A 27,906-nucleotide genomic window follows, 5' to 3' on the forward strand; every position below is an offset into this window, starting at 1 on the left:
AAAATGAACTAACCCCCCAAAATAATGAAAATAAAAGCAGATTATTAATGTCAGTGTTTCTCTCACCTGCAGCTGGTTGATGAGGATCGAGATCTGCACAGCCACCTCCTTGTAGTCCTCCACCACCAGGTTGTAGGCGAAGGAGGCGCCGTAGACCCAGTCCACCACCAACAGGTTCACGTCCTGAGCCCTCAGCAGGGCGCGGGCCAGCTGCTTCACCCAGGACGGCTTACTGCCCATCACCCTGCGGGGGGAGGAGGGGGAGGATGCAGGGCCGCATGGAGGCAGAGGGAAGGATGGTGGAGAGTTTGTTGGTGAGTTTTTAATATATATTTAAACCAAATACCAATTATTTCTAAAGATCACAACAAACAATAAACAAAGCAACACTCAGAAACCCTACTGTGGACTGTGTGTGTGTGGTCTGATCAGATGTGACTGACATGTGACCAAACAACCATCGACTGTCATCAGATTCTCATCCACTGTCTCTAAATAATAAACATTATTATGTATTATATTATCATCATTATACTAAGTTATTCTACTTCAAACCCGCCAGAAAAAGCACAAACAAAAACCTTAAATTATGTCAAGTAAATTAATCAGAACTTTATCAGGAAATTGAGTTCATGTAATGCCCCAGTGCTCACAGTCAGAGGTTCAGTGAGAAAAATGGGATTTAAAGGGTTTTTAAGTGTGCTTAAGGGTGTTTAAGGGTGTTTAAGGGTTTTTAAGGGTTTTTAAGGGTCTTCTCCTCACCTGTACCCGTGGACGATGACCTTAGTCGGGAGGGACACGTTGAAGTAGGACGTCTGCTGCTGCTGCTGTGTTTCCGAGAGAGACTCCTGGTTGAACATCTGTGCACAGTCCATGTTTCTCCTCGTCAGCAGCAGGTACTGTACCTGCAGCTTGAACCTCTGCTGCCGGTACTCCTGCCAGGTGGCGTTGTTGAGGTCGGCGCACTCATAGCCTCGCTGCCTCTCCTCCACACCTGCTCGATGAGAAGGACATGATGTCACACTGCAGGGTCTCATGTCATGCATCGCAGCAAACAGTAAAACATAAAATAACAGCTGATATATATAAACTTTATTGTTTCATACAAGGAAAAAAAATGTTTTCTAGATTATAAGATCCTTATTTCAGTGTATTTATTTAATGCAATGTTAAAATGTGTATTAAACACATACATTACTGCTGAAACTGCAAAAATCATCCATTTGTGCATTTAAAAGTCATGTCTGATTCTTTATTAGTGAAGTGCTGTATTTTGGTAACACACCCTAGACCACCACAATATTATCCAGAATAATAACTACTTGATAATAACTAACAATGGAACTTTACTCTCCCAAACGTCTGCTTCCAAATTAAGAGAAAATGATGCAAGGCCAAGTTTCCTCTAAAGTTAAATGAATTAATGAAAATGTAAATAAATAAAAATGTACAATGCGTACATGTGGTTTTATTTCTACCAATAACCTTTAAAAGTACACACAACATTTTGCAATACAATATATATCAGTATACTCGTGCAAGTTTTACAAAGCTTAATCCTTTTCTTGGCATTTATGTTTTAAAAATACCCCAAAAAAGGGGGACGCAGATTTACATATAAAACGTCTCCGTCATGATCTCCTTCACTTACCCACCACCAGCGACGTGAAGACAGTCAAGACACAGAGCAGGACCGGTTTGTGTTCCCGAGGCATTTTCTCTGTTACCACAGAGGTGAACGGGGAGAGTCGCTGACTGAGAGATTTAGTGCTTAACGGCGCTCAGCTGCTCCGTTCAGCCGCAGATTGGCGGATGGAGATCAGCTCTTGGCTTGAGAAAATCCGGGGCTCTGTGCCGTGTTGCAACTCTGGAACAAACACTCCGGCTTTAGCTTGAAAACAGCTGGCATGAAGCAAAGCAGAAGTCTGTATAAAAGGTTTCACTTTCAAACGGTGTTTGTGCTCTCCTTCTACCCCCCCCTCCCAAATCGGCGGTGGTTAAAAGGAGAGGAGCGCCACACGGACGGCCCTTGGGCCAAACCGCAGTAGTGAAGATGTGTGTGTGTGTCGGTGTGAAGCACCCTTGTGATGTTGGGTGATGTTGACCCTCATCAGTTGCTCATTCTCTTTCCCGGGGAATTTTACACCGTTACTCCCCGCATCCCTTCGACGCCACAAGGGGAACGTCACAAACAGGAACGTCCTCTTTACTCATTGCATTTGTCAGTGGGTGTTTTTTTCTTCTTATCAGACTTGGTTTGCACTGAACTGACAAGTGGTTGAAGCTCTTTGCCTGGCAGTGAAGCCATGACCTCATTGGTATTCAATGGCTGTTTGTTAGAAATGCTGGACTCTGGCCCGGCTGCCCACTGGTGTGTGTGTGTGTGTGTGTGTGTGTGTGTCATAGAAAGTGAGGGGGGTCATCCTGTTATTAATCATTAGCTGATTGATTGTTCCACTTTCACAACATTCTTTTATATAATCAACGATCTGAGTGGAATTTTCCTGCTGAATTTTCGTAGCGGTTCTCCAAATTGTTCTTGTGAATACACAATAGGTTTGATTGGATCTTGCCTCTCGTTTTAAGGTAGTAATTACACAACAAAAGATGTAATCCTTCCCAAGGAAAATGGGTCAAGGGTAAGTTTTGCATCACAAAGTGATTTAGGGAGAGCTCAGATAAAAACAATAATCTGTAATTAGAAAGGTGCACGAAGTAGAATCCAGATCTCCGCCAGGTGTGTCTTCAACCATTCTTTATTCAAACTCAAAAACAAGCGGCAATGTATGCAGCCTATCGGCACGAAGATGTCATATAAGACATGTCCTACAATCTTGCCAAACACAAAAATGTATTTCACCAAACTGCCTGCAAAGCAGCGGCAGAGTAGCAGAGAGGTACTCAGCAGTGTGTGCAGTGATAGTTGCATTAGCTGTTAACTAAACACTGAATACTGTTATCTCCTCTTCTTTTGCCTTATGTTTTGATGCTTTTAATGGTTTTATGTGAAGCCTTGTTGAAATGTGCTCTACAAATAAACTTGCCTTGTTGCTGTGGATGCAGAGTAGCAGCCGGGGGTCAGCGATGCAGTCAGCTGTGCTATCACAAGCGGCCACTACAGTCAATGGCAGCATCCACTACAGTCAATGGCAGCATCCACTACAGTCAATGGCAGCATCCACTACAGTCAATGGCAGTATAAAACAAGCAATAAAAAAGGTGTTTTGAGAAAGTGCGAGTCACCGCAACCACGAGTTCTTGAGCATGCAGCCGTTACTGGCCGACCAAAATATGATGCAGTTTGCTGCAGCAGAGTGAGAGAAGTCGCTGTGTACAGACACAAGAGACGGACACTCATTCGGTCGCCCACGCACGCATTCGACCAATTGCATGATTCACCGGTCAAAGTTTACTCTTCCAAAAGTCCGTTTGCTTCCAACTTCAAAGAAAAATGATGCAAGTCTCCCTTAAAGTTAAATGAGTTGATGAATTTATAAATCAAGTATAAATGAAAATGTACGTTTGTTTTCTCACCACAAACTTTAATAGTGCACACAACATATTGCAATACAGTGAAGGGACAACAGGTGACATTGACATGAGTCAACGATAAAGATGTAAAATTGTTTTTGAACTTTTAGTGTGTTGGGAGTCCAACCCTCCTCTTCCTCACAAAATTGAACATTGCTTACTGTACCGTTAACCTTAAATCGTAGAAAGAGTGAATGCTTATCCTCAAATAAACCATATAGTTGTAGGAATATGGTGACTCCTAGTGGTAATATCAGACAAACGAAATAACAAGAACATGTGTTAAACTTATTAGAATAATGAGAAAGATGCTACAACAGGCTACAAAATAGTAAATGGTGCCTCTAAAGAAACATTGACAGTGATGATCGCCATTTTTTTGGCTGTGTGCTTCAAATACACTTCCTCTAAAACTTTCTTCTTACTGTCGCCACAGGGAAAGGGTCTTAACCAATGAATTAAAACACAAGCATGCACAAACCGATAATGTATAAACGACTTTTCACAAATTATTTTGCTCTTATTCTCTCCCTCTCCTTCGGCAGCTCTGACGCGAGCCACTCGGTGGTGCGTTTGCGGGCCTCCTCCCAGGTGTGTCTGGGGGCGTATCCCAGGTCCCGCTTGGCCTTCTGATAGGAGAAGCTGAACGGCGTGTTCAACATGGTGACGAGCTGCCGGTTCAGCGGCGGGACGATGCGTACCAAAGGCCGGACCATCATGCACAGCATCTCCATGAGGAAGCAGACCGTGTAGAGGAGCCAGAGCGGATACATGAGCTTCTCCTGAATGTTGAAGCCCAGAGGTGCCATCACGACGTGGTTGAAGTCCGAGTAGCTCACAAGCGGCGTGTCGTCGGAAATGAAGTAAAACTTTCCTCCGATGGCGTTTCTTTTTTGTGGATCTTTGAGGCTGCGTGCCGCTTGGAGGTGGCCCGAGGCCACGTTGCCCACATACACGGGATTCACCCGGGCTTCTGGCTGAGACATGCGAAACAGAACGTCTCTATTTCGTATCCCGTCGCCCATGTGGCCCAGCAGGAAGCGGCAGCCCTCGCCGTAGATGTACATCGGTCTGAGGGCGCACGTGGCCAGTCGGCCTCCGTTCTGGAGCAGCTCGCCGTGGGCCTCCAGGGTCCTCCGCTCGCCCTCCTTTTTGGTCTTGCTGTAGGCGAACTTCAGAGCGCACTCGTACACTGTGTCCTCGCTGCCGTTGATGATGGGTTCACCTCTTGGGTTTGGTCCCATCACCTCGATGGTGCTGGTGAAGATGAAGGACACCACGTTCTCCTGGATACAAGCCTCCAGAAGCAGCTGCGTTCCTGCAAAGCAAAGATGCTCTAGAGTTTATATGAGTTAAAAGAGATCCGAATCTCTAGCTGGAGGAGGACAAACCCTTCTTCTTTTCACACCAATAAGAACGTAAACAATTAAATCAGAGAAGCTGCACTTTCTTTCATTGTAGGAATGGCTGAAGTTGAAAAGAGTTAGTTGCAATCAAAATTGTTCTGCTTGTTTCTTTATATATTATGAATAAAATATCAGTGAACATGTAAAATAAATAAATAAATAAATCCAGATCTGTAGAAGAAAGAAAAGTGTAAAGGTGACTGAAGTTGAAGCACTAAAAGAAGTTGAAGTGGCTGTTACAGTCAAAGATATGAGTTCTATGAGTATATGAGTTTAAGTTTAAGTGTGAATAAAGTTGAAATAGAAGCACGAGAAAACGGTTAAAAAAGTCAGTTTAAGTTAAAACTGCTTCAACAGCAATGTCGCCAGGAAAACATGTTGGCATTATACGTTGCTGCAAACAATATTATTGTTATTTTTTTGCGTTTGGTTAGAGGAAGTGACGCAGTTTATTGAGTGAGCGTTATTGAAAGTTCCAAGTTATAAAGACGAGGGAAGCAAGGAAATTCCATAAAGGGAACACAAGACTTTCACTCAGGAGACAGCTGGTTGTTTCCTGTGTGAAACCAAAAGTGAACATTGACTTTACACTTGCAAAGTTTACATTAAAGTTCGAAATTAAAATGTAATTTTAAGTGTAAGCGCTTAAAGCAGTTCAGTCCCTCGATAAAGTAGTTAGTTGAAGTGTATCAGCAGCTGAAAGCAACTGAAGTGTCAATTAATGTAATAAAAGCAGTTTGAACAAATCAATAGAAACTTAAGCACCCAAAGTCAGTTGAAGTGTAAACATTTAAAAGTTCTGCTTTATCAGTTGAAGTGTAAGTTCTGAAACAAGTTAATGCCCGTTGAAATATGAGCAGTGAAAGCAGCTGAAGTGTCAAAGTAAGCAATGAAAGCACTTGAAGTAGCACTTAAAGCAGCTGAAGTCTTCATGGAAGTGTAATCAATGAAAAAGTAGTTTTTTGAAGTGTAACAGCGGCTGAAGTGATAATTAAAGTAATGAAAGTCATTTGAAGTGAGAAGAGTTGTGCTTTATCTTTCAGTGCGTTAAAGCGACGGTCTAACCTTTGACGTTGACCCCGTGTATCTCGCTGTACTCCACCGTGTCCTTAACGTCGATGATGGCTGCGATGTGGAAGACGGTCGATGCTCCTCGACAGCTTTTCCTCAGGAATTCGCCGTCTCTGATGTCGCCCTCGTAAACAGTCAACTGTGTGTCGCCTCGACAGTCTGACATGCAGCAAATCAACAAGAAACTCTCATCAACCAACACAATATACCATTTAGTTATTTGGTTTTCTTATAGAGTATTTTCACATCTTTTATCCTTAACCCTTGTGCATCACTAGGGACATTTTTGTCTATTACATTTTTTTGACTGTGTTATTGCATATTCATACATTTTGTTACGGGTGTGATGTTTTTTTCTTCCTCGAGTTTTGGGAGTAGAACCTCAGCTCCTTTAATAAGTCTATAATAAACTGTAGCCAGAATACGAAGACCAACCAAGACCCTAAAGGACAAAAATGTCCCCATTGAAACCCATTAAAACTGACATCACAATTGTACTTTTTACACTCTTCCACCAGTCTGTGCCAGTTTGGGGCAAAAACGTGTGGTTCTCCCGGTGTCCACTAGGGGCATCGCTGCCGTACTATGGAGCAATGCATCACAATCAATATTATTGCTAATCATTGACATATCCCAGACAATATAAAAAGCCTAGCATTTGGTGTATAGAAAATAATTACATTGTTGTGTAGAAGTAAAAAAAGCAGAATAATATGAATATATAAATGGCAGTTTTCATTACTCCATCAACATGTTGGTCCTCTGAAGCACATCAGAGCTAATTCTTTTAAGGGTTAAATCTTTGTAAACTAAATATAAATAAATAATCTATTTCAGCCCAAGACTGTTATTATATTTGATTAAATTAAGTTTAAATTAAAAAAAGACAAATCAAACTACTGGTATTACAAAGTGTTCCCATTTTATCAGTGTTAGTTTTCACTACAGCCTCATAATATTGAGAGTAAATACTACATTTCTACTTATACTTTACTATCAATGTTGATTAAATTACAGAAACTGCACTTCGTTTAATGGCACGAATGGTTGAAAATCTTTAAAGAAAGGAGGAGTTATTTGCAATCAACATTGTTCTGCTTGATCTGTTTCTATATATATTGTGAATAAAATATCAGTGAACACATAATGAAAAAGACAGATTTTTACCCTCCAGAGACTCTAAAAGTTGCGGCTGTACTTGTTTGTCCAGCAGTCGAATCTCAGCCGCTTGCTCTTCCTCCAGCAGCAGCCTCACCAGCCTCTTCCCCAGGAATCCACTGGCTCCCGTCACCACACACACTTCACCTCTCAGAGACATCGCAGGTTAATTCTCTCTTTGTACGAGAACCAACAAAATAACTATCTTCCAATGGACCTCTTGAAGATGCTTCTCAAAAGAAAAACAACTTTTGTGTTTTTGGATGTTTTGGGTTCTGTTTGTCAGAGAACGACAGCTGCTTCTGTCCTCTCAGCCTCAGCCCTTTCACTATTTGTAAACCCAGAAAGTTTACCAGAAAAAAACGAATTATTTGCCTCAAGGCAGTGTGAAAAAAGGGGAAGGGCTCGGCTGCAGCTCTGTGATGCTTTGTGGAGCTAGAAAAAAGAAAATTGGGGGCTGGAATGTTTTATATGCCAAGGACAGTTGCTGTTGGAAGTTTTATTCCATCATCTAAGTGGGAATAACTCTGCATGTGATGAAGAGAAAACACACGAGGATCAATGTGTTATTTTTGAAGATGACTTCTACTTTTATTAAATGAATGAGTCCCCAAGATGAACAGATGAAAGAAGTGTTGTGATATTTTAAGTAAAAGTAACATGTCAATACATGTAAAAGTCCTGCATTAAAATGTGTTAAGTATTGACAGAAAAAAGGTACCAAAAGTATAATAAGTCTCTTTGGCCATCACCATCTTGGTTTTTGGCTGTGGCCATCTTGGTTTCAACAGCAATGTCTCTTTGTTGCTTAAAATAATCCACAAACATAGTTGTAAGCAGTTTTTCAAATGTATGTTCTTTGAAGCACCTCAAGCCAAGTGCTATACATTCCCATTATATTGGAGAGAAGGCAGACATCCCTACGATCTCAAACACTGCAACTCACAACAAAACAATCTAGATTGACGAATAACACAACAGGTTAGAGGAAACATATCTTTTGTTGATTTTTGTGGTGAACTGTTCCTTTAAGCCTGCACACTGTGGAGTGTTTGAACTGTCATCAAAGCGCTCTACCACAGCAGAAGAGGATCTTTCCATTGTTACTGCTTTGTTTAGAAACTCAGAGGAGCAGCTGAACAAGGTTCTTTTAAAATGAAAGATGAGTAGATCAGATCTGTACTGCGGGTACAATAATTAAATACTTTCCTCCAGAGGAAGGTACAAGGCTAGAGCAGCCAAAACAAACAAGACTCCACATTTCAAGGTGACATCTGTCGGCCAGATGGCCAAATATGTTTTCCCTCCCTCGTGATGAATTATAGTTGGCCATGGTTTGCTCAGTAAAGGGTACACTGGTTCATGTGGCTGTGTGGTGGAAACCCCTGAGTGCTGCAGGGTTTTTACCCTCTCGAGCAGTATTATCATGTCTGTACACCCCCAGAATAAAACATTTCCTACACTTCAATCAGGGGCCTAAAATTGTCAGTGTCTTGACGTTGAGCTACGGCTTCTTTTCAAGTTATTTGTTATGTCGATTATTTGCTTTATTTGAACTAAGAGTGCAGAAGGTTTAGGCCACCTCTCACATCTTACTGTGTAGCATAAAGTACTGCTTTGTGCATCTTTTCTATGTAGACTCGCCATCTACTCTTCAGTATTTGTCGTCCTCGGCGTAGAATTCGATATCGCAGCTGGCTGTTGTCTTATCTGGAAGGTGAAGGTCGACGTCTCAAGGGTAGCTTCGTCGTCCTTCACTTGTGAGGTCCGTGTGTGTGTGTGTGTGTTAATACGAGCTTTGGCCTTCACTGTCTGAGTGAATGAGTGTGACATCAACAGTTTATTTTCATCTTAAAACACTGCATATACATATATATACAAAACATAACTTTGATATTTTTACATGTCTGTTGGAAATGAGCTCTAATCGGCAGTTGTAATTTGAAAAAATGTGGACTTCACACGTTCAATTAACAGACGGAATTTCCAAATTCCTGTTGGTTTTGCCGACATCTTATGACTCGACTACTTGTCTGAACAGACAGGGCTTGTTAGTTAAACAGACAGCGCTTGTTAGCAGGATGGAGTCATCGCTGCGTTTGGTCTCAAGTTGTAAGATTATCAGAGAGTGATGGAAAGACTTAGATAATGACAGCTTTATTCTTTAGTCACAGTATTTCCATGCTGAATTCAGAAGCTGTGGTGTCGCCAAAAACATTTTCATTCACTTAGGAAGTCAATTTGACCTCTTTTTATGTCGCTTCAGTTTGTGAATCAGCGATAATGTTCCCTGAATCGATGTTCAGCCAATTTGACCTTCGTTTCCTTTCACAGACTGAGACTGCAGAGAGAAAGAACACAAGCAGCACAGCAGGACGGATGCTTCATGGCTGACAAAAAAAGCAAAGACAGGGAACGGCACTATAGAAATAGTAAAGAGGTGCAAACCACTGAATGCTAATGTTAGAGAAGTAGCCACGCTTGCACCTGCTCATGTTTGCAACCTACACTGTTTCCTGTATCGGAACCCCCCCCCTGTGGTGCAGTATCAGCTCTTAGCTGTAGGCAGCGGACCCTCCTGCATCTCAGCCTCGTCCACTGACCCCTCTGGCAGATGAACGGTCATCGTGCAGGAACGAATCCCCCCCAGAGGCTCCAGCACGTTGAACACCCTGTCCCACACGTCCTGCTCCGGATCGTACCGCTGCACAATGTCAACCATGCATCTGCTGTTCCAGGAATACCCTCCCACCACGTAGATCTGCCCGTTGAACACCGTCACACCGACGTCGCTCTGGCCCCAAGACATTGGCGCCACCACCGTCCACTGGTCTGTCGCCGGGCTGTAGTATTCGCAGGCCAGGACATCGTCGTAGTCGGTGCTGCCCCGGAAGTGATTCCCGCCCATCACGTAGAGTTTGTCGCCGATGGTGCACATGCAGTGCAGGCCGCGGAGCTCCATCATGTCGGCTCGGCGACTCCACGTGTCGGTGGCGGGGTCGTAACACCAGAGCTCCTTCTGGAACGTGTCACGGGTGATTCCACCTGTGTGAAGAGAGAGAATTCAACAAGTGTTTCATTCAACCAAGTCGCCAGAAAAACAATGTTTCCATTGTACGTTTCTGCAAACCACAGAGTACGCTGAATGTCGAGGTTTCTGAAACAAAAATCCATTTCATGAATTGCATAAACGCACCACTTGGTTAAAGTTGTGAAATGATTAATAAGGTTTAGGGGAACAAAACTACTTGATTGACGTTCATGATTTATGATCAAAATAATAACGTAACATTGTAACGTAATAATTTAACTACATAACTTAACATCCTAATGTAACAACGCAACGATGTAACATCCTAACGTAACATTGCAACGTAACAACATATCATAACATAACAATGTAACGTAACAATGTAACAATGTAACGACGTAACAATGTAACAATGTAACAATGTAATGTAACAATGTAACGTAACAATGTAACACCGTAACAATGTAACAATGTAACAATGTAATGTAACAATGTAACGTAACAATGTAACAACGTAACAATGTAACAATGTAACAACGTAACATTGGAACGTAACAGCATAACTAAAATAATTTCCTTTTTCTGTGTTTCTGTGTTAACTAAATGATTGTACACTAACTTCTTACAATCTAGGCAGGCCTTGTTGTCACCACAACTGCAATTCAATTTCAAATAGATAGTTCGAAAATTCTCCCTTTTGGTGAATTCAAGGACACGGTAAGAACCAATAGAAGAATTTGGAACATGCTGGGAAATTATAGTACTTGTAATTAATGGGCTACAACATGCAGAAGTGTGTTTGGAGAATTTCCTTTTTCCATGTTTTGCCCTGAACATAGCAAATATGAACATTTTATTCTACAGACTGAGTCTGAAAAAAAGTCCATTGAATTAATCAAACAATTCCTTAAGCAACATTTTTTTATGTTAGCTTTGAATGCAGGAAGTTACAAAAGAAAAAACATCATCTTTCAGGACTTCTGGGCCTCTAAAATTTACAGAATCTCATATGTTGTTTTCCCTTCACCTCATATTTGCTAGTTGTCGTTTTATCACATATGTCAAGACATTAAGGAATCTGAAAAAAAGACCATTGCTCTGCTACTGCCGTTTTCAGCTACTTTCAGCTCATTTTGGGGGGTTTTCAGATAACCAATGAATTCAATATTTAAATCAAAAGTGGGCAGCTGCTTGAGCTCACAGAGAGCCATGTTTCAGGAGTGGGCCGACCACACCAGGTCTTAAACACATGGATACTGGAGCAGGAACAGTTTGTATGAATGTTCATGTTGAGCTGTTGCTGTTTGTGTTAGCATGCTAGACATAACACGTTGATAAGATAAATGCTCGCAGCGTTCTTTTCTGAATCTCTCTCTTTTCACAGTCGCAGTTTGAGCCGAGGTTCAAACTCAAAAGCCCCGTGGTGGAATGAAATAGATATGTGTCTGCTCTGTTGTGTATTCTGGTGAACATCACCGACACTTTAGAGCTTGCGAGAGTCGTGGGTTTTTTAATTTGTTGCAAAGTACTGGGACCCGCTTCAACCACAGGTCTTGTTGTGTTTCCTGCTTCTCAGTCATTCGTGCGAAACAGTTTCTGCCCTCAAACCTTTTCTGTCCGAGGTTCCTAAGAAACCTGACAGACAGCAGGTTGAGGGCAGAGAGTGTGCTGCTAAACAGGAAGTGGTTTCAAATCGGCCAGCCATGCAAGCGTTTGTCAATAACTAATTTTTTAAGATCTGGTATTTACTTATTCCAGAGGGTTTGTAACATTAAAACATTAAAAGTAATAAATCAATAACAAAGCTTATTTATATGAAAACCAGCAACAATTACAAAGTGCTCTACAAGGCAGACGATACAATGCATTGCAGTACGAGTAGCCTACAGATGAGCTCTAACAGGATGTAACTATCTCTGTGACTTCCTGTGTATTCTTTGAAGGCTGCTGGAAACTGTCCAACTTGACCCAGCTTTACTGTCACGGCCCCCTGCTGCTGCCCCCACAACTCGCCCACTTTACAGCCGAGGTTTGACTCATCGTGAGCGAGCCTGTTATGAACCCATCAGGAAGGAGCGTCATCAGTGTTTTGAAGGTATCCTGTGGTGTTTTGGACCACCAGCAGCAGTTTCTCATGCACACACACACACACACACACACACACACACACACACACACACACACACACACACACACACACAACAATACACATGCACATTCCTGCCAAAGTTAACAGCCAGAGATTTTAAAGGATTTTTAAATATTGAACCAGCTGCTTGGTCTTAGTGAGCTAAGTAGATCCAGAGTCATGGTTTTGTTCCTATTCTCATTTTGGCCTGCAGGGTTAGAGCTCATTTCAAGGCCTTTAAACTTAATTCTACTTTTATCAAACCATTTTGAGTTTGGGGAGTGAAGAGATGGTATCTGTCACGATTCAGGAAATGCACGATTGGACACAAACACAGACAAACTGGTCAGTTCAGCAATTTTAAAGGATTTCTAGAGCTAACGGAAGCTGATGAGGAGAAGAGGGGCAGCTGAGTAGGTGGGGCAGTCAGTGATGGAGGAAAGAAGGAGGGCACCAGGTGGACGGATGGGAAACAACGCTATATTTTCCACCAGGACTGTGAACACTGGAGGAATTTCTATTCCTACTTTAAATGACCTGATGAAGTCTTTTACCAGGTCATTTGTTGAAACACTTAAAATGACCATTGTGTAGATTTCATCAATAGAGTGATTAATAACTGCCCTTAACAGGAGACCTTTGTCTTACAGCTGTGAAAAACCTTTAAGTGGGGATGGATGCTCGGGTGTACGACGCATGTGTCACCAACACTGCAGACTGTGAGAGTTGCGTCCCCCGCTATGAAAAGTCACTGTTGGTTTCTTTTTACCAGGAAGGCAAGCTTTGTGCAACTCCAACCATGACTGTGATCTTTGTCTGAACACGTAGTTCTTGCTAAACTTAACCACAGAGGCAGCAGAACAGTCATAAGGGTAGAGTATGAATACAATGGCTTGTTGTTAAAGTATGAGGACTTAAAATACTTGTTTATTGTGCCTTTTAAAAAGTTTTGAGTCTCTCTCTTTTTCCACCAAAATGAGTGCGCATATGCAGGAAAACCTGCAAAACATAGGCAATAGAGTCCTTTCCCATTGCCAGTAGACCAGTAGTCTTTCTGTTTCTTTTTGGTTTGTCAACGTGACAGAAAACCGTGAAAAACAGTCGACATGTTACGGTGGTTACTTCTTATTTATGTCTGTTACTTATTCAGTCTCTCTTTCAAACTCTCAAACCAGAGTTGGTGATTGTTGGAAACGTGAAAAAGACAAAGATGGTTTTGATGAGTTTTGATTTGTTTCTGTTGAGTTTGAATGGAGTGTTTTTTACATCAATCAGCGAGGTTTCTGTCAATGGAGTCCGTTGGCTTTTAGGAGAGAATATTAACAATACTCGTTGAATAAAGAGTTTATTTCAACTAAACAATAGTTGGTGGTTGGTGGAACAGTGGAAAGACTAACCAAGAGAGTGTTAATGACTTTTTGTTTCTGTTGAGTTTGATTGAAGCAACACAGTCTCATGGCAGATTGTGAAACAGTCACATTTGAATCTTCTGGTTTTATGTTGAGCGACATGAATTGTCCATATTTTATCATGACAGTGGGCACGACTTCTTTTTCTGTCAGTTGGGACGACATTACACTACAAAACGAAAGTACGGTTTAGGCAACAAAACCACTAAGTTAGTTTTAGGAAAAGCATCATAGTTGGGCTTAAAATAAGTTCGTACAGTTTAGGTTTAGGCAACGAAACGAATGCGTCACAAAACATTGGACCAATTCCCAACCCGCCCACCATAAGTGGTCTGTCTCAGTATTTAATACTACGTCATTAGCTCTGACCGTTGCTCACGTGAATGCGTTTAATTTGTGTGTCCAGCAGTTAAAGGATCCTAATTTACAATATGTCTCACGTACACAAATTGACTTAATAATAAATGTACAATTTCCTGTTGTTTCTTCATGAATGACAGAGACGAGAAGATAAACTGAGCTCAGACACATTCTGAGTTTTGTGTCGATCAGCGTTGACTTACCGGAGATGTACATCAGGTCCCCGTGAACTGTTCCAGCGTGTCCATAGTGAGGCTCCACCATGTTGGTCACGTTCGTCCACTCATTTTTCCTGAGGTTGTAGCACTCCACCGTGTCTGAGCAACGTGACAGAGAGACGTTTGGGAAAAGTAGAATTTAATTCAAGCATCAACGCCTTGTTTCACCACAGCTCTGTGCACGTTTATGAGTCAATGGGAAGTTAAATCATTCCTATGGGAACATTTGTGATCTACGATGTGTTTTTTTGCACGAGTACTTTGAAAATTTTTACTTCTGACGGACAGGAAGTTCGTCAAATTAGCAAAATTATAACTGAATGATGAATGAAACAGAACTCCATTTATTTAAAGTTTGATGGCATATTCAGCCAGTTCTATTTTGTTAAAGGTGCTTTAAATACGGGATTAGGATCATTTCTGTTGCCCCTTTTGTTAACTCAAATTAACATATTTCTAACAAAAGAGCTCCTGTTTCTTAAATAAATAACTTAAACTTGTGAACTGGAAAAAACATCTATTTTTATGCTATTTCTTTTTCTCTTTATGAGCTGGGTTGTAACAGCAGCAAAAAGCAGACAGACACAGTTAGCTAGTGAACAAAGTAGAGCATTTAGCAGCTAAAGAGACATATATTTAGAGTTGGTGGAGACTAACAAACAGAGTTTGAACAGAGAATATTCTACAGAAATATGACTCCAAATTAAAGCAGTACTGGCAGCAGTAGTGGAACAAGAACTATCAGCTGCTCACCAATCTCTCCTGACGCATTCCTTCCTCCGACTGCAAACAGTTTCCCCTTCAGCGTGCTCAGGTGGAAGAAGGTCCTCTTCTCATTGAGCGAAGCGATCTGAAGCCACTTGTCGAAGCGCGGGTCGTAGCGGTAGGCGCTGTCGATGGCCGTCTTACCCTTGGTGTCGTAAGTGCTCTGGCCTGAGAACAAGAATTGTGTTAATGGGGAATAAATTGTAATCGGTGAAAAAAAAGCATTTATTTATTCTACTAATTTCTTTATATAATTCGGTCATACAGTCTTGATGATGAACGATGTACCATCACTTCTTCCCTTCCAGCTAACTCATTAAATTATGCAAGTCTAGGACCAAAGTGCCTTTTCACCAGGCGGCAACGTCCGGTTCGGAAAAGTGAAACCAATGCATTCTCTCTAGTGTCCACCAGGGGGCGACTCCTCTGGTTGTATAGAAGTCTATGAGAAAATGACTCTACTTCTCTCTTGATTTATTACCTCAGTAAACATTGTAAACATGAGTTTATGGTCTCAATCTCTAGTTTCAAGTCTTCTTCGATACAGCATGATGTTCATTTAGTACATTATGGTCCATTTAGAGTCAACAGACCATAAAGCAGGGGATGCTTTAGGGCGGGTCTACACAGTGATTGACAGGTCGCTACCAGAGACGTAAACGGCGTCTCTACGTCACTCCTCCACAGTCCAAATATGGTCACTTCCTGTTCACTGGTCGCAAAAAAACAAGATCCAAGGACCGAAGTCCAAGATGGCAACAGCCAAAATGCAGAATTCAAGGCTTTTCACCAATAAAACTATGGCTTGTCTTGGGTTATGTTCCTATCCTGCAGTTTGCATGGACCATCATTAACAAGGTAGCTTCCTCTATTCAGTGTGTATGTGTTTTCCCCCAAAGTTAAATACCCATGTTAAATGAGCACATGCAGTTTGACCTGCCTGAGGTGGATATTGCCCTGAGAGTGTGAAGTGTTCTGACCTCCAACAATGAAGAGGAAGCCGCCAAGAATAGCCACGCCATGCTGGTATCGCGGTGCCTCCATGGGCTTCAGGGCCCTCCAAAGGCCGGTCTTTTCGTCATACAGCCTCAGCTCCCGGCTCACCACCAGCTGCTGTCGCATCACGCCGCCCAGAGCCAGGATGTGGGTGTCGTCCGAGCGTATTCGCGTCCGCTCGGTCTGCAGAGCCGGCTGCATGAAAGGCATCATCTGGTAGTTGCTGGCCTCCAGCAGGAGGTTCACACAGGCCGTCTCAGAGCGCATCATGGAGTCCCCTCCCTCCTCATCTTCCTGGGAGATCTGGATCAGCTCGTTGGGGCTCATCAGCGGGAAGCGAATGTGGCGCATCAAGGCGTAGATGGAGGAGCGTCGACTGGGGGAGTCGTGGTCCAGCCATCCTCTGGCGATGTGGTAGAGCTCCATCTCAGAGAATCCCTGCAGGGTGTTGTTGGACAGAGCGTTGGCCATGCTGGTTTCAGAGAGCTGGAGGTAGCGGCCGCACTCCACCAACGCTGAGAGGTTCTGGCTCACAAACTCACCTGGGTTTGACACAACAAAGAGGATCATCATCATCATCTTATTTTAGTTTGTTCAACCAGAATGATGTGTAATATTTAGATTTCTTTCTGGATGTTTTGATAACAGAAGAGTGGATATAAATAATGAAGCGTTTTAGGGATTGCTGAGGATCTGATCTGAGGATCTACAACTCCAATACAACAATTCGATATCATCTCTGTCATTGTAGCCTCATACAAAAGTTCGTATGATATCTTACAAAAAATTGGAATTAATGACTTCTCTGCAGCTTTGCAAAGTCATCCAGCGGGACGGATTGGACCCCCCCCCCCCCCGTTCTACGCTAATCCCACTTTCCACCTCATCTACATGTTATTGCAGATTTAATAGTCCCGTTGCTTCTGTGCTCTCACATCAGTGTTGTGAACACTCACCTATATTCAGCTGAACGTCCGCCAGAAGCAGGTCCATGGCGATGCGCTCCACCTCCACACAGTTATCAATAGTGATCTGCATCGAAGAACAACAACCACATGCAAGAGTCACTCACAAACATCTTCTTTATTCTGTATTGTGTGACTGACACTGGCAGAGAGGGCGTTAAAGGACAGTGAAGTGCAGCTTAACGAGCTAGACCTCTAGCTGAATATCAATTAAGGCAAATTCTCTCACCTCGCTGCTCAGCAGCTGATTGCAGAATCTCAGGACGGGCATGACCTGCAGGAAGTTTGCCGCCTCCAGAGTGTCCTGGAGATTACTCATGTCGAGGCAGACTTTGGATGTGTAAATGAAGTCTATAATGTTCTTTAAACCCGACTTAGTGACCCCGTGCAGCTTGATCTCTCTCATCTCCTGCTCCCTCATGCCTCCTGAACAAGGACAGAACAAAGTACAAAGAGACAAAGAGGTGAATGCATCTTCTTTTAATGCACATTCAGCAACACACAAAGACACCGTAAAGCCTGGCAGCTCAGACATTATGCAGGGAGAGGATAATAAAAGTATTGAATTATGTTTAAAGCAGGAGAATGTCAAGTTCTTCCTCTTTTCTTTTACTTTGTAGACTCGTAGTCTTGACACTGTGGTGGTGTTTTCCGAAATGTGTCTCTTATCAATGTCTAATTTTAATGTATAAAAGTATGCTCATGTAGGTCCTTTTGTAGGGGTGTTATTTTAAATGAATTGCGACCCTGTTCTATTTAGTGGACTGGCTGTGAAACAATAAATAGACCATTCATTATTTTGATCCATTACACCTGTGTTTACCCTTCTATGACAAGTCAAAACAGCGGCCGTGAAAAGGGCCTATTACATGTAGTGTTGCTGTTACATAGTAAAGTGTGTTTCACCATGTCTTGAGCTAAAAAAGCCAGAGTTTGCGACGTTAAAAAAACGTGACCTCTCACCTGTGAACATCGCTTTGAAATAGTCACTACACGAAGCCATGATGACTCTGTGGACTGGGAAAGTGTCCCCGCTGTCCCCGGGGACCAACACGACGTCACAGAGAGTCGTATCTGCCCGAAAAACATCAAAGCCCTGCAGGAAAAACAATACCGAATAACTTAATGTGTTGCATCATTAATTCCTTATTATGACAACGTTATATTTATTGGTGGCTTCTACGAGATTCTTCTTTGCCTTTTCATTGTGTTAATACTGTGGGATTTGGTGGTTAATATTCAGGTGGCAACCTCTGGTTCTGAAAAGTGAATCCAATGCTTCATGTGTTAAAGCTGCATTCTCTCTAGTGTCCACCAGGGGGCGACTCCTCTGGTTGTATAGAAGTCTATGAGAAAATGACTCTACTTCTCTCTTGATTTATTACCTCAGTAAACATTGTAAACATGAGTTTATGGTCTCAATCTCTAGTTTCAAGTCTTCTTCAGTACAGCATGATGTTCATTTAGTACATTATGGTCCATTTAGAGTCACACAGACCATAAAGCAGGGGATGCTTTAGGGCGGGGCTACACAGTGATTGACAGGTCTCTACCAGAGACGTATACGGCGTCTCTATGTCACTCCTCCTCAGTCCAGATATGCTCACTTATATTCACTGTATTGCTGATGACTTGAAACTAGAGATTGAGACCATAAACTCATGTTAGAGAGAATGCAGCTTTAAGACATGAAGCATTGACTTCGCTTATCATTCTCCTGCCTCACGCCTATAAATGACGTTGAGAAATAGTTGATTTCTTCCATTTTTGTGCCCCAAAATAAGTTGTTGTTAATAAGTGACATAAAAACACAAAAAAGTAATAAATACCTGCAACACAGCTGCTCCATGCTCGGTACTGCTGAACACCTTGGACAGTGGCCGAGGGGGAAGTTTGGGCTTTGTGGCTCTATCTGGGCGTGTAGGTGGCGTTTTAATGGGTGGGGTGAGAGGAGCTGGAGCTGGAGCTGGAGCTGGAGCTGGAGCTGGTGGAGAAGGCCGGTCATCTATCAAACCCAAATGGAGATATTAAGAGATGAGAAAAGTCGTGATACTTTTGTTGGTGCAGGTGCAAGGAACTACTGATGGTGGGTCCTGATGGATATAAAGTATAGAAGTATTAGCAGCAACATGTACTCAAAGTATCAAAATGTATTTTTTAGGCATATCTGAATATTTGAGGGGATGTGTGTCCCCCAATATGTATATTATAATTTTATAATTACAGCCTCGGTGCAAGATATGTACAGTATGAGCAGTATGAACATGAGCAACAGTTAGCAAAATATTTAATGCAGGTTTAAGTACAAGTATAGAGAGTATTATAGGTGAGATATAGTCAGGATAGTAGTATAAATACGTATAGTGTCATATTTCATATTTTATAACTAAGATGTAAAACCTCAATCTGAAAAGTAACTAATAACTAGCGCTGGCAAATAAATGTAGGGAGTAAAAAAGTACTATAATTTCCTCTCAAATGTACCTGAAAATGCAGTACAGTACATAAATGTACTTTCCACCACTGAGACAAACACAAACCTCGGTTAGCCATGTGTGAGCTTCCTCTCTTCCTCGTATCAGATCAAAATAATAAAAGATATAAATCAAAGAGACAGGGAACACACACACACACACACACACACACACACCTGGTTGAACAGGTGGGTCAGATGCAGCAGGAAGTCTCTCCGGCTGAGCTGCAGGTCTCGGAGGATCCCTGGACTGATGCCTGCTCAGGCGAGAGAACCTGCGGCTCAGCCTCCCCGGCCCGCTGTCGTCTCCACTTCCCCTGCAGAGGAACGAGGAAGTGTGGGTTCTTTACGGCATCATCTTGTATCCCCAATACTTAACACCTCCCTGCAGTGAAATCCTTATTTTGTGGCTTAAGTGATGTTGAGAGGAATCTGATAACAACCCGGCTGCATCCACAACATCTCCGTGTTGTTATTTCATTGTAAAAACCTATCATGCACAGTATATTTAATGCAAATTAGAGCAAAACAGGAATAGCAGGCTTGACAACACATGCCAAATTATATTTTGAGAGTTTCATTAACTCTGGTGGCAGTTTTTCATCGTACACTTTTAGCCGTACTTTTAGCACTTCCTCTTATGGTTGTAAACAAATACCACTTCCTTCAGCTCACTTGGCCGAGCCTACCTACTCCCATGGCCCAAAGCCTAACTTAACCATCTCTAATGTGAAGCATTTGATTCATGGAGGTTCCTGGAAGAAGACCTGCAGCTTAAAAAAAGCATTTCATCCGAGTTGTATGGATCCTGTGATCTGAATAGGAGGAACCAGAGGACCACTTCTCCTCTTTAAACTGTTTCCTGCCAAGCTACTCGCACACAGGGAGTCCAAAGAACACCCAGAGAAGGAATAAATACAACTAGCGAATGCACATTCTGTCACACAAAGGAAAGAAAGTGTTTGAATGTTTCATTTCTAAAATCCACGGGCAAAAGAGATAAATATTCTTCTTTACACACACAATTTAAAGTTCAAGCAGTTATTAATGCCATTTTTATGTATGTTTTTTATTGTTTATTATCATATATAATTATGCAGGAATCCAGCTTCTTAAATATGTATTTATTGAATTAGTTAAATTCAATAATTCAAATGCAATCTTTAACACAGCATGAGTGCATTAAACATGTTGTAGTAGTGATCTAAATTGATTCTGGGAAATGATTTTAGGCAGAAAACAATGAAGAAAATATGTAAATATACACTTTCCTCTTCTGTGACCTTGTTTCAAACATTAAGACTCATCTCCAGTGAGTGGTAGAGCCAGTTACACCCCATGAATAAAATGTATAATTATATATTATACAAGGGAGAAGAAATGTACTACATTAAAAGGAGAAATGTTGAAACACCTTACCCCATCTCATTTGCCCCTTGTGGCTGAGGATGCTGGCTGTTACGCTGCTGAGACTTCCTGCAAGGAGACAAAATAAAAGCTTCAGTCGACAGAAATGTGATTTTATAAGCTACACACGATTGTTTGGTGTCGAAGAGTTCAATGTTTTGACGTCTGCAGGAATAGTTCATCCACGCTAATGCAAAAATATCACTTCTTCTGTAAAATGACAGACAGTATGTTTGTGTCTTGCTGAACAGTTTGTGTGTGATGGATTCTGTGTGTTTGATGTGGCCTCTAAACTCTCAGACCTTTCCCAACCTGAAAAACATTGATGTTGTTTAATGACAACATTTGTGGATAATCCAGTGAGGTTTTATTTATTAACACATTCTTTCTCCACATCTTCGTATGTGTTCATCATCACATGAAATCAGCCGTGTCAGCGGCTTTGTGGTTGTTGTTTTTTAAATAGTTGATATTTTGTGATCATGTTCAGCTGCAGCAGTCTGACGTGTACTCGCTGGTATGTGAATGTGTGAATGATGTTTTTTTTTTTTTTTTACTGAAACTAACTGAGCTCTGACTTCTATCATTCTCACCTCACAATTTTGTCTTTTTATGAAATGTAACTTAAAAAACATTTAATGTTGCATCTTTGCATCGTGTCATAACATACAAATATTTCAAAATCATTATGTGACTTTGTTAAAGGTGCAACATGTGAGATCAAACCAGATGTGTTAAAGCTGCATTCTCTCTAGTGTCCACCAGGGGGCGACTCCTCTGGTTGTATAGAAGTCTATGAGAAAATGACTCTACTTCTCTCTTGATTTATTACCTCAGTAAACATTGTAAACATGAGTTTATGGTCTCAATCTCTAGTTTCAAGTCTTCTTCAACACAGCATGATGTTCATTTAGTACATTATGGTCCATGTAGAGTCACACAGACCATAAAGCAGGGGATGCTTTAGGGTCCATTTAGAGTCACACAGACCATAAAGCAGGGGATGCTTTAGGGCGGGGCTACACGGTGATTGACAGGTCATATTCCAAGATGGCTACGGCAAAATCGCCGAACTCAAGGCTTCAAAACGGCCACAAACCAATGGGTGACGTCACGATGACTATCTCCACTTCTTATATACAGTCTATTGTCCAACATGAGAGGACGAAGTAGAGCTACTTGTCATTCATATTAAAGGTACAGTGTCCATTTATGTTTTTTGTTTGTTTGATTAAATACAAAGTGGCAAAAACAAGAACATTACTCTTATTTATGTTCAGTCTTATGTGGCTTTCTTTTTTATTTAACAACTGATGACTGTAAATGTAGATCCAGTAGTAAAGGGTAAATGCTGCCCTCTATTTGTTGTAACAAATGGCCACATCTAAACATTGCACCTTTAATATTAATATAAATTGCATAAAGCCATCAAAGTATGTCTTTCCTGTAACTCTTCTTCTACCGGGTGTCGGCCACCAGTTTACAGTCCATCTTAAATCTCCTCTTACACAAAAGAAAGTGACCACACTCAAGTGCAATAATGAAGCAACACCGTAGCTCAGGGTCCATAATACGTAAACATTAAAGTGAGTGAAATGAAATGCATCCCCTGCAGCCTAAATGAACCCTCCTGCACAGCTGAGCCGTATGAATCAACTCACATGGAGCCGGATCTATAAAAACACCTGTTGGTGCCCCTACCTGGAAGAGATCCTCCTCAGCAGACTGGACCCGAGGCCTCCCTCCAGCCTGCCCGTCTAACCAGCCAGAGCTCTTAAGAGGAACAATCTGCCGCTCGTTTGCCAGCTGGTTTGAAAGAGTTTGACGCGTCTGGTTGAGCATCAACGTTTCTTTGCCTTAAAAAGAAAAAAAGCGACGAGACCTCATTCACTTCCTGTGCTACTTCTCTTTCTTACTGTCTGCACTGTTGGTGCATCTCTCCACACCCAGATGTGACACACTTGTGCGATACTGTCGGTGAAATCATCAGCTAAAGGTTTCACAAGCTGCTTTTTTTTGAAGGTTTTGAGTTGAGCATATAGGCACACTGCTGTGGCGGGCCCTCGGTTCTCCTACGTAGATGACACGAGCACCATGACCTAAATGGAGCAATGCACTATCTGACATTGACATTGATATTTCACATCTTATGGTATATTTATGTGTTTTGCTTGATGAAAGTTAAAAACATCCCAATCGCTTAAAAAGACAACATAGAAAATGATCTTCTGCTCTTTTAAAGTGTCAGTTTGTGGTGTTCTTCTAGAGGCTGGTGGGGATCTGACCTGTAGCTGATACCATGTGCATTAGAGATTTAAAACTTTAAAAATAGATATTTCACCTGAATCTCCCCTGCATTAAAACTAAAGATATGTACATTCTCTTGAGAATAAAGTCAGGAAACAAAAACAAAAGACGTCTCCGTCTGTTATCGTCTTAATAATAAATCCAGAAGATCTTCATCACCTCAACAGACGTTTATTCACCCACAAACACCTTCAGCATCTCAAACTGTAGTTCATGTCGTTATTAGTTACTATAAAACCCAAAGAAGTGTGTTGGTGTCATGAGAAGTGCCTCCATGCCCTCCAATCCAAAAGCAAAAAAAACAAAAACGTTTTTTATTCACTTGCTAAATCTCCCGTCAGCTTTCCCGAGACGCCGTCTCACTCGTGCATGAAGCTGTTTCGCATGTTTCCTGACATGATAAAGTCATGAGTGAACAATCTATTCTTCGTCACAATGGAGTCTCTTGTTCAGAACTGCTGTTTGGTTTCTGTCCTCCTCAGTGCTGCCCTCTGCTGGTCTGTTAGAGTTTAGAGAACTGAATGAGGTTCCTGTTGATCTCCGCCACGTTCCTGCAGCCTGGACCACATCAGTACAAACACATCTGTTGTTTCAGGGGAAACAGAATACTGCTGTTTTTTAAATTTATGGCACAAATACATATGAGCACTTCTCACCTGATAAAGCCATGGACAGACGAAACTCGTCATTTAAGATTTGCAGCACTTCCCTCACTCCTTCCTCACCCTGAGAGATCACACAGGACCCACAGTTACAATAAAGGACTCAATACAACCTGGAATCACACAAACGCTCCATACAATATAAGACAACATCAACGTGTTTGTTCTTTGCTACTGACAAACTCTCATTTGTCTCCGTTTACATGGACATAAATAACATGTTATGATCATATTGAGGATATTGCGTTTACCTGCTCAAACACATAAACGGGTTATTCATGTCCATGTAAACACACTCTTTTATTTACTGTGTTGTTGCCAAAGACAGATGAAGACTTCACACACAGTAGGGCTGGTGTTACAAAATACACAGTGATTCAAATGTTGATTTTATGGTTATTTGTTGAGTTTAGACTCATCAAAGTATGTCTGCAAGTTACTGTCACTGACTTTTCAATGATAACATTTGAGTATGTGGAGAGGACATATGTCAAGAGAGCCAGATAGTTGTCACGGATACTATTTCATGTAAAAGAAACAGCTTAACGTGGTTATAATCTGTCTCACAGTATCACACAGTGGTCAGTGTGTTGCTGTTTGTACCTTGTACGCGAGGCCCCACACTGCTGGACGGCCAATGAAAACACACTTGGCTCCCAAGGCCAGCGCTTTCAGCACATCACTTCCTGTTCGGATGCCTCCGTCCACGTAGATCTCGATCCTCCCCTGCACCGTGTCCACGATCTCCGTCAGGGCGTCGATCTGTTTCAAACACAGCAGGCGAAGACGTCAAAGGTTTTACTACACTTCACACTTCACGCTTTTATTTTGAAAGAGGATTACCTCCTCACTGATGTTAACAAACAACCTGTTACCCCAAAACCAGAACATGCTCTCATACTATCACATACTAGCTCTCACAGTTTGATATTTAGTTAGAAACCCTTATTTGCTTTTCTTGCAGAGAAGAAGATATAAACCACTATGCTAGATATGAAGCTGGAACCAGGAAACTGTTAGCGTAGCTTAGCATAAAGACTAGAATCGGAGGGAAACAGCTAGCCTGGCTCTGTCCAAAGGTAAGAACATCTGCGTACCAGCACCTCTAATTTAAAGGTTTATATCTTGTTTGTTTCTTTACCAGGATGTTATGTGCTGCACTGTTTCACTCTGCACAGCGACTCTGTGTCAATGTGAAAACAAGAACCACAAAACCACACCACCACTGCTACTACTGCTTCTGCTGTTCACTTCTGTATTTATTACTACTTCTACTTCTTGTTCTACTACTACAACTATTACTAATCCTATAAGTGTCATTGCCATCTGACATGGGTCTACACCTGCATCTCCTTCTATGAACATTAGAAACTAAACGATCTGTGATATAACAGGAGAAATAACTCGGTCTGTAGGTACCGAAGCCGGGCCTCCGTCCAGCTGTCTCCCCCCGTGGTTTGACACGACGATGCCCTGGACGCCGTGCTCCACGGCCAGCTCGGCGTCCTCCTTGGTCAGGATTCCCTTGATGATGATCGGCAGGCGGGTGATGGACTGCAGCCAGTACACGTCCTTCCAGCTGATGGAGGGGTCCAAGGTGTTGGCCGGGATCCCGTACTCCTCTGGGGCTGCAGTCTCCTGCTTATAGTGCACGTGGTAAACTCAACATACACTTTGTCTTGTCTCATTTATTGTTTTCCTGCCATGTCTCCACACGTATTCTTTTAAAGGTTGAATAGTTACCTGGAACACTCCATCAAAGTTCTTCACCTTGAGGTGTGGCGGCAGCTTGAACTGGTTGCGGATGTCGTTGCGGCGCTTCCCGGTGTAGGGCACGTCGACGGTGAGGACCAGGGCCTTGTAGCCCAGCCCCTCCACGCGGTGCACAATCTGCTCGGACAGCTTCCGGTCCCGGTACACGTAGAGCTGGAACCAGCGGTAACCGCTCGGTGCCGCCGCCACGATCTCCTCCACCGAGCAGGTGGAGTAAGTGCTGGTGATGTAGCAGGTGTTGAGCGCCTCTGTGGCTGTGAGGAGGTTTGAGAAGTCACTACGTTGGTTACTGAGGAAGGAATTTACATGTAGATCTGAGAGGTTCAGGGTCACGGTAATGTAGGAGACGGTCCTCACCCCGAGCTGTGGCCATCTCTCCTTCATGCCAGGCCAGGCAGTGAAAGGCCGTGGGCGCGATACCGACCGGAAAGCTGATCTCTGTCCCCTGCACCGTGGTCCGCGTGTCGCTCACCGACACGTCCCGCAGGATACGAGGCCTCAGACGGATCCTGATTGTGACGTACAGATAAACAATCAAACAATAACACTGAACCTAACGGGGATGGAGGGTTCAGGATGACTCTGAGTCAGTATGTCATTGACAGCGTGTCAACTTATCACCCAACCAAATTTAAACTTGTTGACAAAGAATTGCAAAATCTTAATATCCAGTATTTGTCAAATAAGGATTCTTAAGATGACAACATGCTGTTTTTTCTGAACCAGTAAGCTGCGAGCTTGAGATCATGTCCCCTTGGTAATGCAACTTTCAAACCAGTTCCTCATTCACTAGAACATTGCAGCATCAGTACTGAGTGAAATGTAAACAGTTATAATAGGGCACATTGACACAAACTGTAATGTATGAACAGAAATCAGTTACAGCAGTCTAAAGTCCACACATGTGTTGTGTCCTGTGTCCTCATATGATCTTTATAAATACAGCGTTTGGCTACAACTTGTGTATTTGTGGTGACATTGAACGTCTCACACTTGTATTCTCCCCCTCCGTACCTTTTGTAAGCCAGTAGATTGTCGTCCCTGGTGCAGCATTCGTCCGCTCCGGCTGCATAATAATCCCAGGTGGCCTTTGAGAGATGCTCCTTTGCATACTCCTCAAAGTCCGTCAGGCACACCATAGCCATCTCTGCACAGCGACCTCCCTCTCTGTGTGGGGCGACAGAGATCATCCGTTTTCAATTTGACGCTGCATGCACGATAAATGGCTGCAGGCTCCAACAGCAACAAGACTTCAAATGCTAAAGAACTATGAGCTTCATGACTTACCACAGAATAACTACTCAATCTGTCACAAACAGTCTCTCCGCTCTCACATGACGCTGACTACACGGAGGACTGATGTTGCAACATCACACTGAAACTGCCCTCGTATCTGCAGATGCAGCGCAAACACGCCGTCGACAAACTCACCAGTCAAGCTTCCACACTTTGACATCTGAGCCAGTCAAAACGACGTTTTTAGTTTCCTCTTATTTGGAGTTAAACAGAGATTAATCCTTGTGTCCACGTTGTTCGTTTGTGTGTCAGTCAGAATCAAACCCTCACAGAGCCTCAGTGAAAGCCCGCCGTGTGACCCGAGGGCGACCTTTTGCTCTTATTGTGTTTCCACAAGCTGGAAATGTGCTGATGGCGACTCCAGCTATAGGAGGACAAGAGGCGTCTGACGCAGTGCCCCGTGGTCCAGATGCAGTCGCACACATCTACACGCTGTGTACACGGGCCTGCGTGCTAACACATGCACAGGATACTGCTGTTGTCATGCCAACAACTCTTATTTTAGCAATGCATTTGAAAATAGAATGTTTTAAGTTCAATCTGAATTAAAGAATAAATAAAGAGATAGTACTTAGCATGCAGATGTGCTCACACACACAACAGCTGGAGAACATTTGGTTAGAACTCTGTACGCAGGTCATTGTGATACCACAATGTTAAAGAAAACTCCATTACAAGTAAAGAATAATAATGCAAGACATTTAATATGCAGATTCTACAAGTAAAGTAGTCACTACATCTGTCAAATAAATGGTTTGATTCAAATGTCTTCATGTGGTTTGAAGTGAAGCAGAAGAGTATAAATAAAAATACCATGAATAGTTCACCACAAAGCTAAAGCAAATATACTTAAATATTGAAGTTACCATCCACAACTGAAGCTTTCTTTTTTCGGAGATTTGGGGAGCTGGTAATTTAAATTAGTTTTTAATTCAAAGTTGCACAGCAGG

The 27,906-nt window shown here is 42.3% G+C and overlaps 4 protein-coding genes across 6 annotated transcripts in view; all 4 read right to left on the bottom strand.

Moving 5' to 3' along the window:
• Positions 1-2,272, bottom strand: part of pla1a (phospholipase A1 member A) — a 12,996-nt gene extending 10,724 nt beyond the window's left edge. Inside the window, exons 1-3 of one of the 2 annotated variants that reach the window (XM_031874018.1) lie at positions 1,652-2,272; positions 763-994; positions 67-244 (exon numbers count right to left, since the gene is read on the bottom strand). In XM_031874018.1, coding sequence (XP_031729878.1) covers positions 67-244; positions 763-994; positions 1,652-1,715 — 474 coding nt within the window. In that variant the 5' untranslated portion in view covers positions 1,716-2,272. The remainder of the gene's footprint in view (positions 1-66; positions 245-762; positions 995-1,651) is intronic. The other variant, XM_031874019.1, reaches the window with a different exon arrangement.
• Positions 2,273-3,562: 1,290 nt separating this feature from the next.
• hsd3b1 (hydroxy-delta-5-steroid dehydrogenase, 3 beta- and steroid delta-isomerase 1) lies at positions 3,563-8,357 on the bottom strand. Its single transcript, XM_031873997.1, has 3 exons — positions 7,176-8,357; positions 6,003-6,167; positions 3,563-4,849 (listed from the first exon to the last, which is right to left on the bottom strand). The coding sequence occupies exons 1-3, from the start codon at positions 7,324-7,326 to the stop codon at positions 4,041-4,043; spliced, it is 1,125 nt and encodes a 374-aa protein (XP_031729857.1). The 5' UTR covers positions 7,327-8,357; the 3' UTR covers positions 3,563-4,040.
• Positions 8,358-8,446: 89 nt separating this feature from the next.
• Positions 8,447-22,867, bottom strand: LOC116398019 (kelch-like protein 9). Its single transcript, XM_031873995.1, has 11 exons — positions 22,620-22,867; positions 20,931-20,987; positions 19,689-19,828; positions 18,868-19,043; positions 18,002-18,134; positions 17,268-17,464; positions 17,030-17,105; positions 16,058-16,615; positions 15,066-15,245; positions 14,298-14,411; positions 8,447-10,211 (listed from the first exon to the last, which is right to left on the bottom strand). Exons 2-11 carry the CDS (start codon positions 20,933-20,935, stop codon positions 9,715-9,717), a joined length of 2,076 nt encoding a protein of 691 aa, XP_031729855.1. The 5' UTR covers positions 20,936-20,987; positions 22,620-22,867; the 3' UTR covers positions 8,447-9,714.
• Positions 22,868-23,464: 597 nt separating this feature from the next.
• On the bottom strand, positions 23,465-27,164 carry hao2 (hydroxyacid oxidase 2 (long chain)). 2 transcript variants are annotated; one of them, XM_031874002.1, is made up of 8 exons: positions 27,092-27,164; positions 26,675-26,827; positions 26,018-26,169; positions 25,631-25,914; positions 25,307-25,525; positions 24,491-24,649; positions 23,882-23,951; positions 23,465-23,783 (listed from the first exon to the last, which is right to left on the bottom strand). In XM_031874002.1, exons 2-8 carry the CDS (start codon positions 26,803-26,805, stop codon positions 23,728-23,730), a joined length of 1,071 nt encoding a protein of 356 aa, XP_031729862.1. In that variant the 5' UTR covers positions 26,806-26,827; positions 27,092-27,164; the 3' UTR covers positions 23,465-23,727. The 2 variants fall into 2 exon arrangements, with proteins under 2 accessions (XP_031729862.1, XP_031729861.1); XM_031874001.1 differs by having other exon boundaries at positions 25,307-25,528.
• Positions 27,165-27,906: the final 742 nt, after the last annotated feature.

This window comes from Anarrhichthys ocellatus, unplaced genomic scaffold, assembly GCF_004355925.1.
Source record: "Anarrhichthys ocellatus isolate YVR2014 unplaced genomic scaffold, GSC_Weel_1.0 scaffold77, whole genome shotgun sequence".
NCBI lineage: Eukaryota > Metazoa > Chordata > Actinopteri > Perciformes > Anarhichadidae > Anarrhichthys > Anarrhichthys ocellatus.

What these genes read in the sequence shown, in the direction of transcription:
- hsd3b1 (XM_031873997.1), bottom strand. Translation starts at nt 7,326, where the DNA reads ATGTCTCTGAGAGGTGAAGTGTGTGTGGTGACGGGAGCCAGTGGATTC. An exon ending in ACTTTTAGAGTCTCTGGAGG is followed by an intron (nt 6,168 to 7,175) that starts GTAAAAATCTGT and finishes GCTGCATGTCAG; the next exon opens with ACTGTCGAGGCGACACACAG. An exon ending in ACACGGGGTCAACGTCAAAG is followed by an intron (nt 4,850 to 6,002) that starts GTTAGACCGTCG and finishes TTTGCTTTGCAG; the next exon opens with GAACGCAGCTGCTTCTGGAG.
- LOC116398019 (XM_031873995.1), bottom strand. An exon ending in CTTCCTCTTCATTGTTGGAG is followed by an intron (nt 15,246 to 16,057) that starts GTCAGAACACTT and finishes TCTTGTTCTCAG; the next exon opens with GCCAGAGCACTTACGACACC. An exon ending in GAATGCGTCAGGAGAGATTG is followed by an intron (nt 14,412 to 15,065) that starts GTGAGCAGCTGA and finishes CACGTTGCTCAG; the next exon opens with ACACGGTGGAGTGCTACAAC.
- hao2 (XM_031874001.1), bottom strand. Translation starts at nt 26,805, where the DNA reads ATGGCTATGGTGTGCCTGACGGACTTTGAGGAGTATGCAAAGGAGCAT. An exon ending in AGAGATGGCCACAGCTCGGG is followed by an intron (nt 25,915 to 26,017) that starts GTGAGGACCGTC and finishes ACCTCCTCACAG; the next exon opens with CCACAGAGGCGCTCAACACC. An exon ending in TGTGGGGCCTCGCGTACAAG is followed by an intron (nt 23,952 to 24,490) that starts GTACAAACAGCA and finishes GTGATCTCTCAG; the next exon opens with GGTGAGGAAGGAGTGAGGGA.